Source organism: Schistocerca americana, chromosome 8 (assembly GCF_021461395.2).
Source record: "Schistocerca americana isolate TAMUIC-IGC-003095 chromosome 8, iqSchAmer2.1, whole genome shotgun sequence".
Taxonomy (NCBI): domain Eukaryota; kingdom Metazoa; phylum Arthropoda; class Insecta; order Orthoptera; family Acrididae; genus Schistocerca; species Schistocerca americana.
Window position 1 is genome coordinate 157,641,444 of NC_060126.1, and position 16,106 is coordinate 157,657,549.

The 16,106-nt window shown below is 42.0% G+C and overlaps 1 protein-coding gene across 1 annotated transcript in view; it reads right to left on the minus strand.

Moving 5' to 3' along the window:
- LOC124545123 (fatty acyl-CoA reductase wat-like) overlaps nucleotides 1-16,106 on the minus strand; it is a 261,169-nt gene that overhangs the window by 71,395 nt on the left and 173,668 nt on the right. Inside the window, exon 6 of the mRNA XM_047123943.1 lies at nucleotides 11,300-11,483. Coding sequence (XP_046979899.1) covers nucleotides 11,300-11,483 — 184 coding nt within the window. The remainder of the gene's footprint in view (nucleotides 1-11,299; nucleotides 11,484-16,106) is intronic.

Consider the following 16,106-nt stretch of genomic DNA (forward strand, 5'->3'; position numbering starts at 1 on the left):
GAAATGAAAACCTCCATCTTTGTGTTTGGAGACGTTGCTTCACACAGACAAACGGGGAGTGGCCTCTTAAGAGAGACAGAAACAGGAAGCGAGTCAGGAATTTGCCAATCAACAGAATGCCACCACTTGAAGGTTTGTTTGGGGGCCACAAGATCAAAGGTTCCGGTCCGTGGTCGGTGGTGTTTAGTAACACGATCTGTAAGACACTGGTATGTTCTGACCTTCGTGGCGGCACCCTGGCAATAGACCCACAAGCGGGAGACCCCAAATGGTGGCTGCTATACTGCACTTCATTCCATTCCCCAGTGATTATAATTATTATGCCATGGGGAGCAAGGGTGGGGATAAGAGGGGGGGGAGGGATGCAGTCACGATGTTTACCCAAGTTGGGGAACCCTGTCTCCTAAAAACTAATTAAATAAAGAATATGTATCAGTATATTATTGACTTTGATTTGAATTTCGTCTCATGATATTGTTCCTCTCCAGCACAGAGTGAGTCTTCTCTCTACCGATTATTTCTGGGATGAGTGGGGAGGGAGAGAGGGGCCGGACGTCCTCTGACAGTGTCACTGTGCACTAGCCATCCCTGTATGTCAAGGTGAGAGTGCACACATGAAAATTTTCCAATAAGACGTCACAATCTGCAGCAGTGTAATTACGTAACTAGGACATGTAGCTGCTGAATGTGAGCTTTTCCGACCAAATAAATGTGATATCCAGCACCTGCAAATTCAATTTTCTAAATAAACAGTATCTTTTATGCTATATAATTGAATTTCCAGTTGTGAGAACCTTCCTCACCAGATGGTAGCTTAGAGCATATGATCGAATCCATTTTCAGTCAAGCATTTACCTTGGAAGGAGTTCCCATGTGCATCAGTATTCCAGAGGGGTTTACCGTGTAAACGCTGCTTTGTTTGTGGTTTGGTCCTACCACGACCGACAGCGTGTGAAGATCCGGTAGTGGCACGCTACAAGTCGAGAGATAAAAGAGAGAGAGAGCACATACTTGGACAGGAATTTCTCAGGTATCAAGTATCAGAAGTTTACCGCCACCTGATGCTTTTGTTCGGGGATTAGCGTGACATTCGATCAGCACATAAAGAAAAAGAATAAAATCACAGAGGGGCCTATAGCTTTGCATAAACTGTAGAAGATACAGGGAAAATTAGCAAACCTGTTAGGAAACAGGTTTATCTATCCTTCAAAAATACTTGATGTGAAAAGAAAAGTAACTTTCGGGTCATTCCACATTTGAGTGTAAAAACTGTTTTTGATTCTGACTGGATGCTTCACCTCATGGTGATACATTGTGAATGGGGACTGATAATATGTAAATACTGCGGCATGGAAGAAAGATACAGTTTTATGATGATGTGATAAATAATTATGACCTTGTAGGTTCTTCAATGACAACTAAAGATCCATTTATTTTTTAATGTGAAGACTAGAATAGCAAAACTAGTTGGGTAGAGTTATTGGGTAGAGTTACATGTGTCCCCAAATAACATGTACTTATTCAAACAAACAAAAATCAGAGATAAATGATATTTTTAAAGAGAAAAAATATGTGGACAAGTATGCTTAGAAGCTCTAGGAAAAATAAAGTTTTTAATACAAACTGAATATTAAATGCCATGATCCATTTTATACAAAACCCAAGAAGGCACTTATTGCCAAGAAAAAAATCTACAGCAGAAGAGATAAATAATACGGAGGAACTAGGAGTCATTGCGAAAAACAGTATTAATTATAATAATCTCTTGATTTATGTTTCAAAACGAGTCAGAGGAGCAAGAATGTTGATAGAGGCAAGTAAGCCGTATACTACAACTCACAGAGAAACTAAATTAAGTGATCCAGTGTTTCATGGTATAAAGTGTTTAATCAGTTCAAATTTTGCAAATACCATTCATTAGTCTCAGAGTCCTATAAACATACTCTTTCCTCTTCAAGAAAATAGTATCAACATTGAATATTACGTTTTTGATTAAATGTATATCAGTTTCCGTTTTTATGACACCATTGGATAAAGCTTTTGTGAGAGAATTAAGTTCAGTATCAAATATTTAAATAGATGATAAAGTGCCAAAGTTGAGGGGACCAGGTCTACAAACAGATGTTGCCTTTTACTTTTGCTATTATTTGTGCAGTACTTGGAGAAATTCTGAATGAGGCAGATAGCTTAAATTTCAGGCTACAAAATCATGTAGGACTCATTAACTAAATATTATAAATTATAGAGTTCAGTAATTAGTCGTCCTTTTCTTTGAGTATTCAAAGAAATGTGACTGATGCCCGAACAACAGGGACTTACATGCATCAAGAATATAAAATAGTGCATTTGGAATGGCTAGCCACTATCCGAAATCTGGATCTACGTAATAAAATCTAAAAAAGGACGACTCATTGCTGCACTCTATAATTTATACGCCACATGACAGTGGCTGAGTGTACCCACTTTCCGAATGGTCGGTAACCTGATGAATTAAATATGTTTAGGTGACCCAAAAATTACCTCTCCTAAATGATTGCAACTACGCAGAACAACTTTGGGTGTTTTGTGTGTAGCATATCACTAGAAGAGAATTGGAATAACCTGATATTAATAGGCAGGCAGATCAAACGAATTTTCGAAGAAAAATTTATATTGTATCAAAATTATGGCAACTTCCTTTTCAAGGAATATATTCTTCAAAAATAAATTCGTCATGGATAAATAACACATGAACAAAAATAAATTTTGCTTAAATGTATGGACAACAGTATGAACTTATTAAATGTATGAAATGCAATGAAATCTTCAAGTAAAATAAGTTCAGCTTGTTATTATAACTACCTATAGTTACTCAAATACATTAGCTCAGTGTTTAAAATCAGTTACAAATGTGTGAGATAGCCGCTATTTTATTTGATTAGGCGGACTCAATTTCCACGTATTTTTACTTTAGTCGTATCAAACTGAAGCTTCCTCATTTGACCATCTAGAATTTTCCTCCTTTATAACCATGATGGACACGCAAATCTTGTTTCCACCGGTTTTGACAATCTACCCAAGGTACTGGCAGTCATCGTGCTTTACCAAAACAAAGTCGTTTACATGGCATTCAGGGTGATCAGGAGGCTCTTGAGACTGTGGGGGATTCGTTATTGGTCTTGTATGATGTGACTTGTTGGCATCTTTTTGAGGTTCTTCTTTGTTCGTGGTAAGTGCCGAATGAGAACCCTAATCGTGTGCTTGGCAGGAGACTGAGAGTGAAAGCTCCTCACCATGAAGAGGTTCTTCAGCCTCTGAACTACCATTAAGAAAGGCCAAACTGTCGCTACTCTCTGCATAGATAATGTCTGACACTCCCTCATCTGAATCTGCAGCAGAAAATTCAAATTGACATTTCATGAGAAGCTTTCTTCTTCTTCGATTTATCAACCTTCGTCATGTTCCGCCTCTTGGCTGTACATGGCTTTTTCTTCTTATTTGTTCTTTAGCAGCGACGGGACTGTCAATTAAAATAGTAATAAACTTTCTTTTTTTGCCATGGCTGGATTGCTATCATGGACTGGCTTTGGGCAAAGGGCAAATTTCTTCTGGTGTGATGTGTGTGAATTCATTTTTTTACAGAAATTGTTTGTTTTTTAACGAACTGTATTGGAGGGTTACTTGATATATGTGTGAAGCGAGTTGTCAGAGCTATTCAACCGACCCCCTACCTAACTATGCTGATTAATAGCCCCTTGGGGATATCGAGAACAAACACAGACCCGAACATCAGATGCAAAAGATTGTGATACAAGCATGCAACTACTCTTTAGACCTACAGGTTGACCAGAACAAAATGCTTACGACAAAAATAGTCATCAGTCAGATAAACGATGAAACAAGCGTACTCTCTTCGTGATGCTTCCATGCGGACTGTAGTTATACCACTCTCCACTGGCACAATGGCAGTGTTCTAACTCCACGGTGGCAAGAAATAGAAGCTGTGTGCCAACTAACTCCCTATGCAAATCAGAATTGGAAAGAACATTCTAAGATGTTACTACAGATATTTGAAGCCTTGCAAAATAGGGGTACGACACTTTATCTAAAGAAGTTCACGTTTGTGAATACAGAAGCAAGGTTTCTGGGCTATCTGATAAGCAGTGAGGGTACCAAAAAGTATAGTAACGAATTGAAAGCTATTACAGTTTTGTAAAGGTTTCGTCATGATCTCTCTATCGACAAAATTTTCCGGGTTATTTCCCCAGTCAGATCTTCAGAAGGAGACTGCCAAGAGCGAAGTGACAATGAGAAAAATATCGGATACCATACGAAAATATGACATTCTGTGAGTCGCAGTGTGGAAGGTCAGAAGTTTGAAGTGTTGGGGAAATTAGAAAATCTGTAAAGGAAAAGTTAGGATGATCAGTCTCGATATGTTGAAGATCAGTGAAGTGAAACGCAAAGAAGGTAAGAAGTTACGGTCGGACGAACAGTATAGGAAAACATCAACTGCAACTGAAAATGGTGGAACTGTAGTAGAATTCATTATGAATTCGAGGGTGAAGCAGAGAGTGAGTAAGTAGTTCAGTGGTAGGTTTGTCGACCTGAGAATCGATGGTAAAACAATGTTAACAACAATAATTAAAGTATACATACCAATGTCAGAAGCAGAAAATGAAAAGATAGCGAACGTAAATATGGATATTAATCGTGCAGTTCAGTGTGTAAAGGGATATGGAAATCTAATAATGATATTTGGAAGCCTGTTGAAGGATAATGAATAGACAACAGAGCTATGGGAGAATATAGGCTGGGAAGAGAAAGACTAACTGAATTCTGCACCAAATTTCAGTTATTAAGTATTCGAATGCAGGAGATAGGAATATACTAGCTATTAAATACGACATACAGTTAGTCAATAGTTATTCGCTGTCACAATGTCAGTCATATTACTTACCTCCGATATGTACGCATATCCTAAGATATGACAATTGGTCTATAAGATGACATGTCACATACAGGTCAGATATACTTTAACATTGCAACATGCACTTGAGAGTGGCTATAATGCCGAAATCATGATTATGTAAGATAAATGAAAAATTTCCAATCAAATGGCGGAAATTTCTTAACGAAAAATTATCTTGAATTGCCCCGTATTGCGACAGCATCAACTGATCCAACCGTTTCGAAGAGCTTGATTTAAAAATGTGGTCACCTCGATTCCTCAATGTGGGGATGCTGCATCTTGCCGAAAGGTTAATTGGTGAAATCCGTATCAAGTTGTGGAGTTAGCCATTGCTCAAGCTTCCCCAGGTAAATAGATGTTGAAACGCTCAAAGTTCGCACACAGAAATTTAAGTGTTCATTTTTTCACATGTTATTCTAGAGGGGAAAAGTCGAGTAATGGTCTAAAAGTGTTTCTGCGAACCCTCAATCAGGCACTTGGATGTGAGTTGCTGAATATTGCCGTAGGCGTGAATGTAGATGAATGAATAAATATCGATTGTACAAATTTTTGGCTGACATCTTCGAATATTGTCAGAGTTCAGTAGTCTTACTTATTTTAAAAAAAGGAAATCGTACTGTAATAACTGTAGAGGTATAAGCCTACTAAACTGGGTGGGCATGGGCTATGTGCCAAAATACTTTACAAAAGATTAAATGCTTTAACAGAGACTTTTCTTTTTCGACAAATTGGTATAGATGTATAGATTGCGTTTTATCTATAAACCGGACAATAGAAAAGCATGGACCATATAGTACCCAGCTTTTATGGATTACGAAAAGGCCTTCGACCAGGTGATGAGATCTAAGTTACGGGAAATTTTAGGAGAGTGTGGCATTCTTCAGCATTTAATACTGTCAGTTCAGAATTTTGATGCTTATAGCAATATCAAGATATACGTCAGCTCAACCGTTAATAGAGGAGTGTGAGAAAAATCACACAAGGTGTCAATCCTATTTGACATTTATATAACTGACGTTGTCAATAAATGGCAAAAGAAAATTGAATATTTCTACCAGCCAAGATGTACAGTTTTTAGCTCCCTGCTTTCTGCAGATGGCCAGGTTGTACTCGTGGCTATGGAAGACAACCTTCAATGAGCTTTATGGTAATTACATATAATGGCAAAACAACAATATTCTAACTGTATCCATAAACGTTATGACCTTTCGTGGAAAACAACATCTTAAAGCTAAAATCATAATAAAGAACTACATTTTGGAACAAGAACATGTAGACAGTTACCTGGGTTGTGATATCTCATACTTATAATAATGTTCTTGGAAAAAAAGAAGCTACGAAGTTACTTCCAAACGCTAGGTACGATTAAAAGAACGCTCCTGAATAAAAGCAGGACAGAGACAGTATTTGAATTTTATAACGCCATGACGCTACATTCGCTGCTCTACATATCCAAAGTATGGACTTCAGTGAAAAAACAATTACAGAGAATTGATGTGGCTGAGGAGAGACTTCTAAGACGTTTGGTTGGATTCAAAGCAAAAGGTCACAAGAAAAACAGTGAGATAAGAGAGGAGCTAAATGTTCTACAAGTAGTGGAAAAGATCCGACAATACAGAAAGGAATGGCATGATCATCTACTACATATGTATCAAGGCCGAATACCAAGGAAAATCTATGAAGAACGACCCAATGGTAGAAAATGAGTAGGAATACCACGTAGAAGAATGTCTGATGAGGTTCAAATTGTTTGATTTTGGAAAAGGCAAATATGTATAACCCAAAGATGATGATGGTGGTGGTGGTGGTGGTGGTGGTGGTGGTGATGATGATGATGATGATGATGATGATAATTATGATGATGATGATGATGATGATCTTAGAATGTTCGTGGTAGATGGACGTGTTTGGTTTTATCGCAGACAAAATCTTCTCTACACTTTGATGTCAGAACGACAGGTGTTAAATTATAACATAACAAATACCTCTTATACAGGATCTATCCCTCTCACTTATAACACAGATCCCTTCACTTAATTCATCATCGAGCGTGTACTGAGTTCTGACTCACTGTGCTTGTACACAGATCGAAATTTTGGACTGTCTTTTACATTCTCTCTCATTCTTATCGCTTTTCACGTCCGGAAACCAGTTCACAATCTTTCAGCCCAGTATAGGGCCACGTCCATCTCCTGCACAGCGCCACAGTCACACTTATCATCCGTGGTTCCAAGACCCCAGCTTATAATATTTGTCTTCACTGGGCAACCCCTGTCCTTATTCGGTTCAGTGTCCTCCATGTCTTCCAGTTTGTACTGAATCAGCTGGGCACTTCCGGTGCAGGTGGGTAGTCAGCTGGTGGTTCTTCTATTATAGTGGCTGAGGACCTTTTACGGGATTTCAGTCCCCCAGGGATGCCGATCGTCAATAATTTGTCTGAGCCTCTGATGTTCTTCGAGAGTTGGGATTCACAAACCCGGCAGCTCTATGTAGTTTTGGTAGGGAAGTAGGTTTCATGTATCCCGTTGTAATTCGACATATTTCATTAAGACTTATGTCAACCTTCTTTGCATGAGTTGATCTGGACCATACTGGACAGGCATATTCGGCTGTAGAGAAGCATAACGTTTGTGCGGTGGTTCTTAATATTGAAGGTTTAGCACCCCATTTGCTGTTTAGTTTCCGCAGAATAATAATTATGGCACTTACCTTCTGTCACGTCTTTTCACGATGGTACTTGTATGTCAGAGATCTATCGAACACCACGCCCAAGTAAGTTGGCCTCTCGGTATGCTCCAATGTGGTATTATTCCAAGAGACCTTAAGTTAACGGTTACCTTGCCTGGATCGAAGGTGGAAGACTCTGACATGTGTTTTGGACGGGTTTGGCTTAAGAAAGTTGTGTTTATAATAGTTTGACATTTCTCTAAGAGCTTTCTCCTTCTGTTCTACATCCTCAGAGGTTTTCCCCTGTGCTGTAATTGCCAGGTCATCCGCTTAAGAAAATTTTTCCTATGCTTAGGAATCGGTTGGTCGTTGGTACACAGATTAAATAGGGAGGGCGCCAAAACGCTTCCTTGGGCCGGACCATTTTTTCTAATCTGCCCTTTTGCCCATTGAGGGCAACATAAAATTGTCTATTTTGTAATAGGGTCTCGATAATCTTAACAAACTGATAGTTCATTATAGAGGTTCTGGAGCATTGTATCATATGCAGAACTAAGGTCGACCAGGGCTAGCCCTGTTATCTTTTTATTTTCGTGTCCTTCCTCTATGTGTTCTGTTAAGCACAGTATTTCGCTAGTACATGATACTCTTCCCGGGTTTCAGGAGTGCCACTATCCTTGCCTTCCTCCACATCTTGGGGGGGGATATTACATGTTTTGCGACAATGATTGAAAAGTCGCAGGACCAGTTCTTTGTGCCCAGTCCAAAGCGTTTGATCTGCTCCATGCACATGTCATCCACCCCATCTGTTTTGCCGCTTTCCATATTGCTGAGACCCTTGTTGAATTCCATCGTTGTAAAAGGTGTTAAAAACCTATCAGTTTCTCATTCTAGAGGTCTGTTAATTTTTACTTTCTGTTGTTTTGTCTTAGTCTTTCCATTAGGGAGCAGTTGATGAGCCACTGGATTAGGTGTTACCGCAGTAGACTGTTCGGGACCATTTGGGTCTCTGTCAAGTTTTTTTAATAAGATTCTAGGGTATTTTGCTGCTATATGTCATATCCATCCTCTTCAGGGTCTCCATCCATCTATTTTGCCGGGCTTCACGTATCATTTCCATCAAAGCCGCACGACATGCTATTTTTTCTTGATTAAAGGGGTTCTATTGGTATAATTCTTCGTACTTGGCTAGGAGATGCCTGGAGTCGTGTGAGAGACCAGGGATGTACTACTGTCGGCAGCCTCATGGTATATGTTGTCTGGAGATTCTCTGTAGCATTCGCACAAATGACTGGTTGTTCTCTGGGGTTCGGATGAGGTTTACTATGGCTTTATCCAAGTCGTCTGCGAAAGTTTTCCAGTTGGCCTTTTTAAAATTAAATCTTCTGCGAAACGGTACTGTAGTGGTCTTGACTGCTGTATACACCTGTATCCCTACTGCATGATACACTACTTTAGTACAGCAGTCTTTTATGCTTGAGCTGGTAATGCAGTTGTTAGGGCTATATGCACGTTTCCATACTTTACTTGTGAAGGAGGGGGGAAGTTTTGGATCATGGAGGATGTTTCCAGCCTTTCCTCCAACAGGTGCCCGTTCTCGTCTGTTTCACTATACCCCCAAGTGGTGCTGTGGCAGTTAAAATCTCCTACAATGAATTTGGTGTTTTGGTTTGTGAAATTTTTTGGGCGGGGTGAAAGCAATTTTTTTTTTCTCTGGAGGATAATTTCGGCTGTTAGTATTTCGATATTATTGGCTGTACATTTTCTGACAGAAGTCACCGTCATCTCAGCTATAACTAATATGGAACTGCCGTGTTTATGATGTGGCGCTTCCACAGCCAGTCGCATTCCTTGTACACTCCTGGAAATTGAAATAAGAACACCGTGAATTCATTGTCCCAGGAAGGGGAAACTTTATTGACACATTCCTGGGGTCAGATACATCACATGATCACACTGACAGAACCACAGGCACATAGACACAGGCAACAGAGCATGCACAATGTCGGCACTAGTACAGTGTATATCCACCTTTCGCAGCAATGCAGGCTGCTATTCTCCCATGGAGACGATCGTAGAGATGCTGGATGTAGTCCTGTGGAACGGCTTGCCATGCCATTTCCACCTGGCGCCTCAGTTGGACCAGCGTTCGTGCTGGACGTGCAGACCGCGTGAGACGACGCTTCATCCAGTCCCAAACATGCTCAATGGGGGACAGATCCGGAGATCTTGCTGGCCAGGGTAGTTGACTTACACCTTCTAGAGCACGTTGAGTGGCACGGGATACATGCGGACGTGCATTGTCCTGTTGGAACAGCAAGTTCCCTTGCCGGTCTAGGAATGGAAGAACGATGGGTTCGATGACGGTTTGGATGCACCGTGCACTATTCAGTGTTCCCTCGACGATCACCAGTGGTGTACGGCCAGTGTAGGAGATCGCTCCCCACACCATGATGCCGGGTGTTGGCCCTGTGTGCCTCGGTCGTATGCAGTCTTGATTGTGGCGCTCACCTGCACGGCGCCAAACACGCATACGACCATCATTGGCACCAAGGCAGAAGCGACTCTTATCGCTGAAGACGACACGTCTCCATTCGTCCCTCCATTCACGCCTGTCGCGACACCACCGGAGGCGGGCTGCACGATGTTGGGGCGTGAGCGGAAGACGGCCTAACGGTGTGCGGGACCGTAGCCCAGCTTCATGGAGACGGTTGCGAATGGTCCTCGCCGATACCCCAGGAGCAACAGTGTCCCTAATTTGCTGGGAAGTGGCGGTGCGGTCCCCTACGGCACTGCGTAGGATCCTACGGTCTTGGCGTGCATCCGTGCGTCGCTGCGGTCCGGTCCCAGGTCGACGGGCACGTGCACCTTCCGCCGACCACTGGCGACAACATCGATGTACTGTGGAGACCTCACGCCCCACGTGTTGAGCAATTCGGCGGTACGTCCACCCGGCCTCACGCATGCCCACTATACGCCCTCGCTTAAAGTCCGTCAACTGCACATACGGTTCACGTCCGCGCTGTTGCGGCATGCTACCAGTGTTAAAGACTGCGATGGAGCTCCGTATGCCACGGCAAACTGGCTGACACTGACGGCGGCGGTGCACAAATGCTGCGCAGCTAGCGCCATTCGACGGCCAACACCGCGGTTCCTGGTGTGTCCGCTGTGCCGTGCGTGTGATCATTGCTTGTACAGCCCTCTCGCAGTGTCCGGAGCAAGTATGGTGGGTCTGACACACCGGTGTCAATGTGTTCTTTTTTCCATTTCCAGGAGTGTATTTCAGGTATTTTTGCTTCTGCGGCTCTGTGGGTTTGTTGAAAGCATAACACATCCCATTTATGAGTCTGGCAGAGTTCCGATAAGATGTCTTGTTTGTTGCTTGTAATTCCCTCGACGTTTAGGCTTACAATCGTCAGGACTGGTTCTGAGAAGTGCCTATTTCTTACCTTTTTCCAAGGTTTCCGGTGCTTGAAGGATTGGCCGTTATCGTTATTGATAACGTTTCCAGGGTACGCCGGCATGCTATAGTCTGATGGTGTCACTCTCGCTGTATATTACGCATTAATAGTCATAATCAGTTCAGAATTATCCTGTATTTAACTGGATGTAGAAGCTTATTATCATGATTATAAGTCAGCAGAAACGGTGTCAGTGTTACAGAGAGTGTGGGGCTCTCACCAGGTGTCCCAGGCACAGGCGATGGTGGCGTTGGTGACCAGGTCGACGGGCACGAGGTCCGCCTTGACGTCGGGGTCGGCCAGGAAGACGCGCATCACGCCGACACCGGCGCCCGCCGCCACTCCGATGGGGCCGTACACGTTGCTCACCCACAGCGCCAGCGGCTCCTCCGCCGTGCTCACCACTGCGGGATCAAAGTGTTCAGATGTGTGTGAAATCTTATGGGACTCAACTGCTAAGATCATCAGTCCGTAAGCTTACACACTACTTAACCTTAACTATCCTAAGGACAAACACACACACACACACGCCTGTGCCCGAGGGAGGACTCGAACTTCCGCCGGGATCAGCCGCACAGTCCATGACTACAGCGCCTCACACCGCTCGGCTAATCCCGTGTGGCTGCGGAAACAACCGGAAAACAAACACTGCCTCACCCCGCGCACGTTCAGGCCGTGCCTATAACATGTTCTTCCACAGCCTTAATAGCCAAAATAGCGAGCAGGAACGAGACTCAAAAGGACACCACGACAAGTGCCATTACCCAATTTCCCGGGAACTTTTCTCAGTGGAAGAGGAGTCAAAATAAACGAATACGAGTCTTGGAACGTCCGCAGATACTCGACCGCTTCTGAAAAAAAGACAGTCCAAGTTTTCAAGGTATTTTCGACGTAATTTAGGTATCGCTTACCGCACGATATCAGCAGGCGGAATGGAAGCTCAGTGGTTAGCGTCACAGCTTATTTACTTTGCGGCCAGTGTTCGAAACCCGCTTATTGCTTTTATTTTATTTTTATTGTTTTCATTGATCTACCCAAGTCCGTAGAAGGTTACTAAACGAGTGTTTCTTATAAAATAGTGGGATACGAGGGCGTTATATTAATTGTAAAATTATAATTAGATTTCACAGTCAGTCGCACAGACGTGTGTGTGTGTGTGTGTGTGTGTGTGTGTGTGTGTGTGTGTGTGTGTGTGATGTACGTTGAGGAGTTACAATCTTATTAAATTCTAATATTATTATATTGCATTCTCACATCTTTTCTTATATTAATTATTACATTTCGTTGATATTTTTATTCTTCAGGAAGACCGATCGTAGAAACGTTCGAAATACAGATATGGCGAGCAACATGACCATCGCACGAAGGCAGCTTTGCCACAGTGACATTTCTTCGTATGAATCTCACGCAGGAAAAAAAACGTCGTTAACACTGGTGAATATTCCAAGTGTTGGCATATTTTCGCTGCAGACGATGCACAACGGACCACTTTTCCGAAAACTGGCACTTGCAGTTCATTATGAATCAAGATACACCGCAGCAAATTCACCGGAAACAATTTCAAATAGTTTTCTCATTTTTTTTAAAAAAAATCATTCTTGTGACATACAATTAGTACAGAAAGAAGGACAACGTTATATCAATATCCACTGAGAAACGTTCGTGTAGTAATCTTTTACGGAAATGGGTATATAAATGAAAAACGAAAGTGATAAGCGGGTTTCGAACACAGGGCGAAAGGTTAAGTGTGCTAATCATTGTGCTACCGTGTCTCAGAATGCCGTGTCCTAAATGGCACAGACTACCAGAGAAATACCTCGAAAAGTCTGTCCTTTTTCCAGGAACAGTCAAGTATTTACGATAAACTGAGACACGTGTTCTCTTATTTTGAACCCTCTTCCATTGAGTGAAGTTTCTGGCAAATCGGGTTATGGCAATTGCTGTGTTCTCAAAAAATCTGTCAATTGGTGCGTTGCGTTTCTTCGAGGGTTACAAATTTCTACTTTGCCACCTCGAAGTTTACCCAAAGATATTAAAAAAATTGCTAAGGCCTAAAAAATAGAGTTTTCTTCCGTTTTCGTACTTGTAGATTCACATCGATTCGTTTTTCGTGTAAAATCATTCGGACATAAATTAATAAATGCCCTATAATTCTGATCCGAATTATGTTTTATATCCAATGTATCGTTCTGGAGGGAGCGCGCTTGGAATTTTTTTTTTTTTTTGCATAGTCACTCACTCCCTTCGCTCCCGTTCACTGTCACTGCCTCCTGTTGTTGTCTCAGGCTTCGTACTGTCAAATCGTCGTTAGATATAAAGGCATGGCACTATTGTTTGACTCCCCCACTTTTCCCCCAAATGGTCCTATCCTGAAAAGCGCACGAAATCTCTCAATAGTTTCTGATTTAACCTAATCGTTAAATTTTTTGAACAACAACAGTTTAAACATTCTGGGGCGTTAGGATCGAAATTAGTAGCTAACTGAAATTACTAGAATGAGGCGACACTAAGCCGAACCAGAAAATAGGGTCCCACCAAGTGGTTCAAATGGCTCTGAGTACTATGGGACTTAACATCTGTGGTCATCAGTCCCCTAGAACTTAGAACTACTTAAACCTAACTAACCTAAGGACATCACACACAGTCATGCCCGAGGCAGGATTCGAACCTGCGACCATAGCGGTCGCGCGGTTCCAGACTGAAGCGCCTAGAACCGATCGGCCAACACGGCCGGCTAGGGTCCCACTGCCAGCCTCCACCACCAATGATAATGTTCGGTAGTCAGAGAAACAAAAATCAATCCGTAACCACTGACTGAATGTGTTAACAATATTCTGCAGCTTGCGTTCAAAATTTTACAAAGCGTAGTGGGTGGGGTTGGAATGGTGTAGGTTGCGGAGAGCAAGTGATAGCGTTTCATGATTTCCAGTTTTTAAGGTTAGAATATGTGTCGATGGGACCAATGGACATATGTTACAAAACATCGAAGAAAGAGCCCTTAGAAATCCATAATGTGGATATCAATATTTGCAGTAAATATCCATATACTCGTATATTTGCATATGTTGTCGCATGAAGTGAAAGCATGTGACAATATTATTTAGCGAGCGGTCAGTGAGATGACGACAAGCTCAACAATCTGTTGGTGTTATTCGAAACATATACGCTGACCAAAATAACATCCCAACACCAAGAAATAAGTAATATAAATTTCGGGAATACATTTGTCTAGGAAACACACATGAATTATTAACCTAGCAAGATCACAGGTTAATATAAATGCGTGGAAAGCCTTTGCATATGCGAAATGTTGGTACGTCAGTAACGAGTATAACCGTCAGAATATTGAATGTAGGCATGCAAACGTGCATGTATTGTGTCGTACAGGTCCCGTATGTCAGTTTGTGCCTGTTGCGCTTGGCCGGTCGATACAGGGAAGAGAGGAAAACAGCGAACGCGCCGCATTTAAATGGCAGTGCAGTCGACTACATGGGACCTGCTTTTATATTGCTCATTTCTCAACAACATAGACCACAAACAAAACAGTACTTATTAACAGAATCAACTGTGGGTTCTTGGTGAAACATTGTAAATTAACTAAACAAAACCGTTTTTGGCCTTGTTCCACAATTTAATTATTAATGTTATTGCACAACCTAGGTTTCTGGTTATAAGCCCATTTCCAAATACATTACTGATTCCCAAAGATGGTAATGCATAGATAAACATGATGACAAGGCAAAGATATCATTTCAACAACTTAAGGTGTCGATCCATAGATTAATGGACACACATCAAAAAAAGCTATTATCACCTCGATTCAGAGAGTTCCGGAACCTATACAGAAGATTTGAATAGAAATCAACATAAACATCATTTCTGCCCTTTTTATTGTTCATGAAAACCACACATTGCATGTTGTAGCACCATACAGTGAGACGTTCAGAGGTGGTGGTCCAGATTGCTGTACACACTACCACTATTGCCACCAATAATGACTGCAAAAGTATGATAGGAGTTTCTCTCTCTCATATCTTCAGGTGTAGTTGGAATGTCTTTATAAACAATGTCTTTTGCGAATCCCCACAAGAAAAAATCCAGAGTCGTCAAGTCTGGCAGACGAGCCGGCCACGACACATCTACTCCGACTCCAATCCAACGATCTGAGAATTGTCTCTGCAACTCATTTCTAGCTATCAGCAGAAAATGTGCCGGACACTCAACGTGCTGATACCACATTCTGTTCCTTGATCCTAAAGGCATTTCTTCCAGTAACAGCCGCGCGGGGTAGCCGAGCAGTCTTAGCAATCTTGTCACGGTCCGCGCGGCTCCTCCCGTCGGAGGTTCGAGTCCTCCCTCAGGCATGGGTGTGTGTGGTGTGCATAGCGTAAGTTAGTTTAAGTTAGTAGTGTGTAGGCTTAGGGACCGATGACCTCAGCAGTTTGGTACCATAAGGCCTTACCACAAATTTCCAAAAAATTTTTTCCAATAACAGATCTAATGTTTCTTGCAGGAATGTGGTGTACTTCCTTCCATTAAGATTTCCTTCGTTAAAATGGGGTCCTATAATTCTCTCCTCTAGAATCCCACACCATACATTCACCGACCACGGTTTTTGGTGTGCAACTTGCCGCAGCCAACATGGATTTTCAGCTGCCCAATAATGCAAGTTATGCAAATTAAGATTTCCATGGTTCGTGAATGGAGCCTCGTCAGTAAATAAAATCAAATTAATAAATGTGTCATCCCTCTGAATCTGAAGTTGAGCCCATCGGCAGAATTCAACGCGATGCATACAATCCGTACCAGTTAATTCTTCGTGGAGACTGATATGGTAAGAATGATATTTATGGCTATGCAGAACACGAACAACACTACTCTGGCTCATGCCAGATTCCCTTGCGATTTGACGCGAACTAACACAAGGATCTCGAACCACAGTGGCAATGGTACCAATTTCCGTTTCCTCATTAGTAACTTTCCTTTTCCGGATATGTTCCCAATGCGTTAAAGATCCAGTTGTTCTC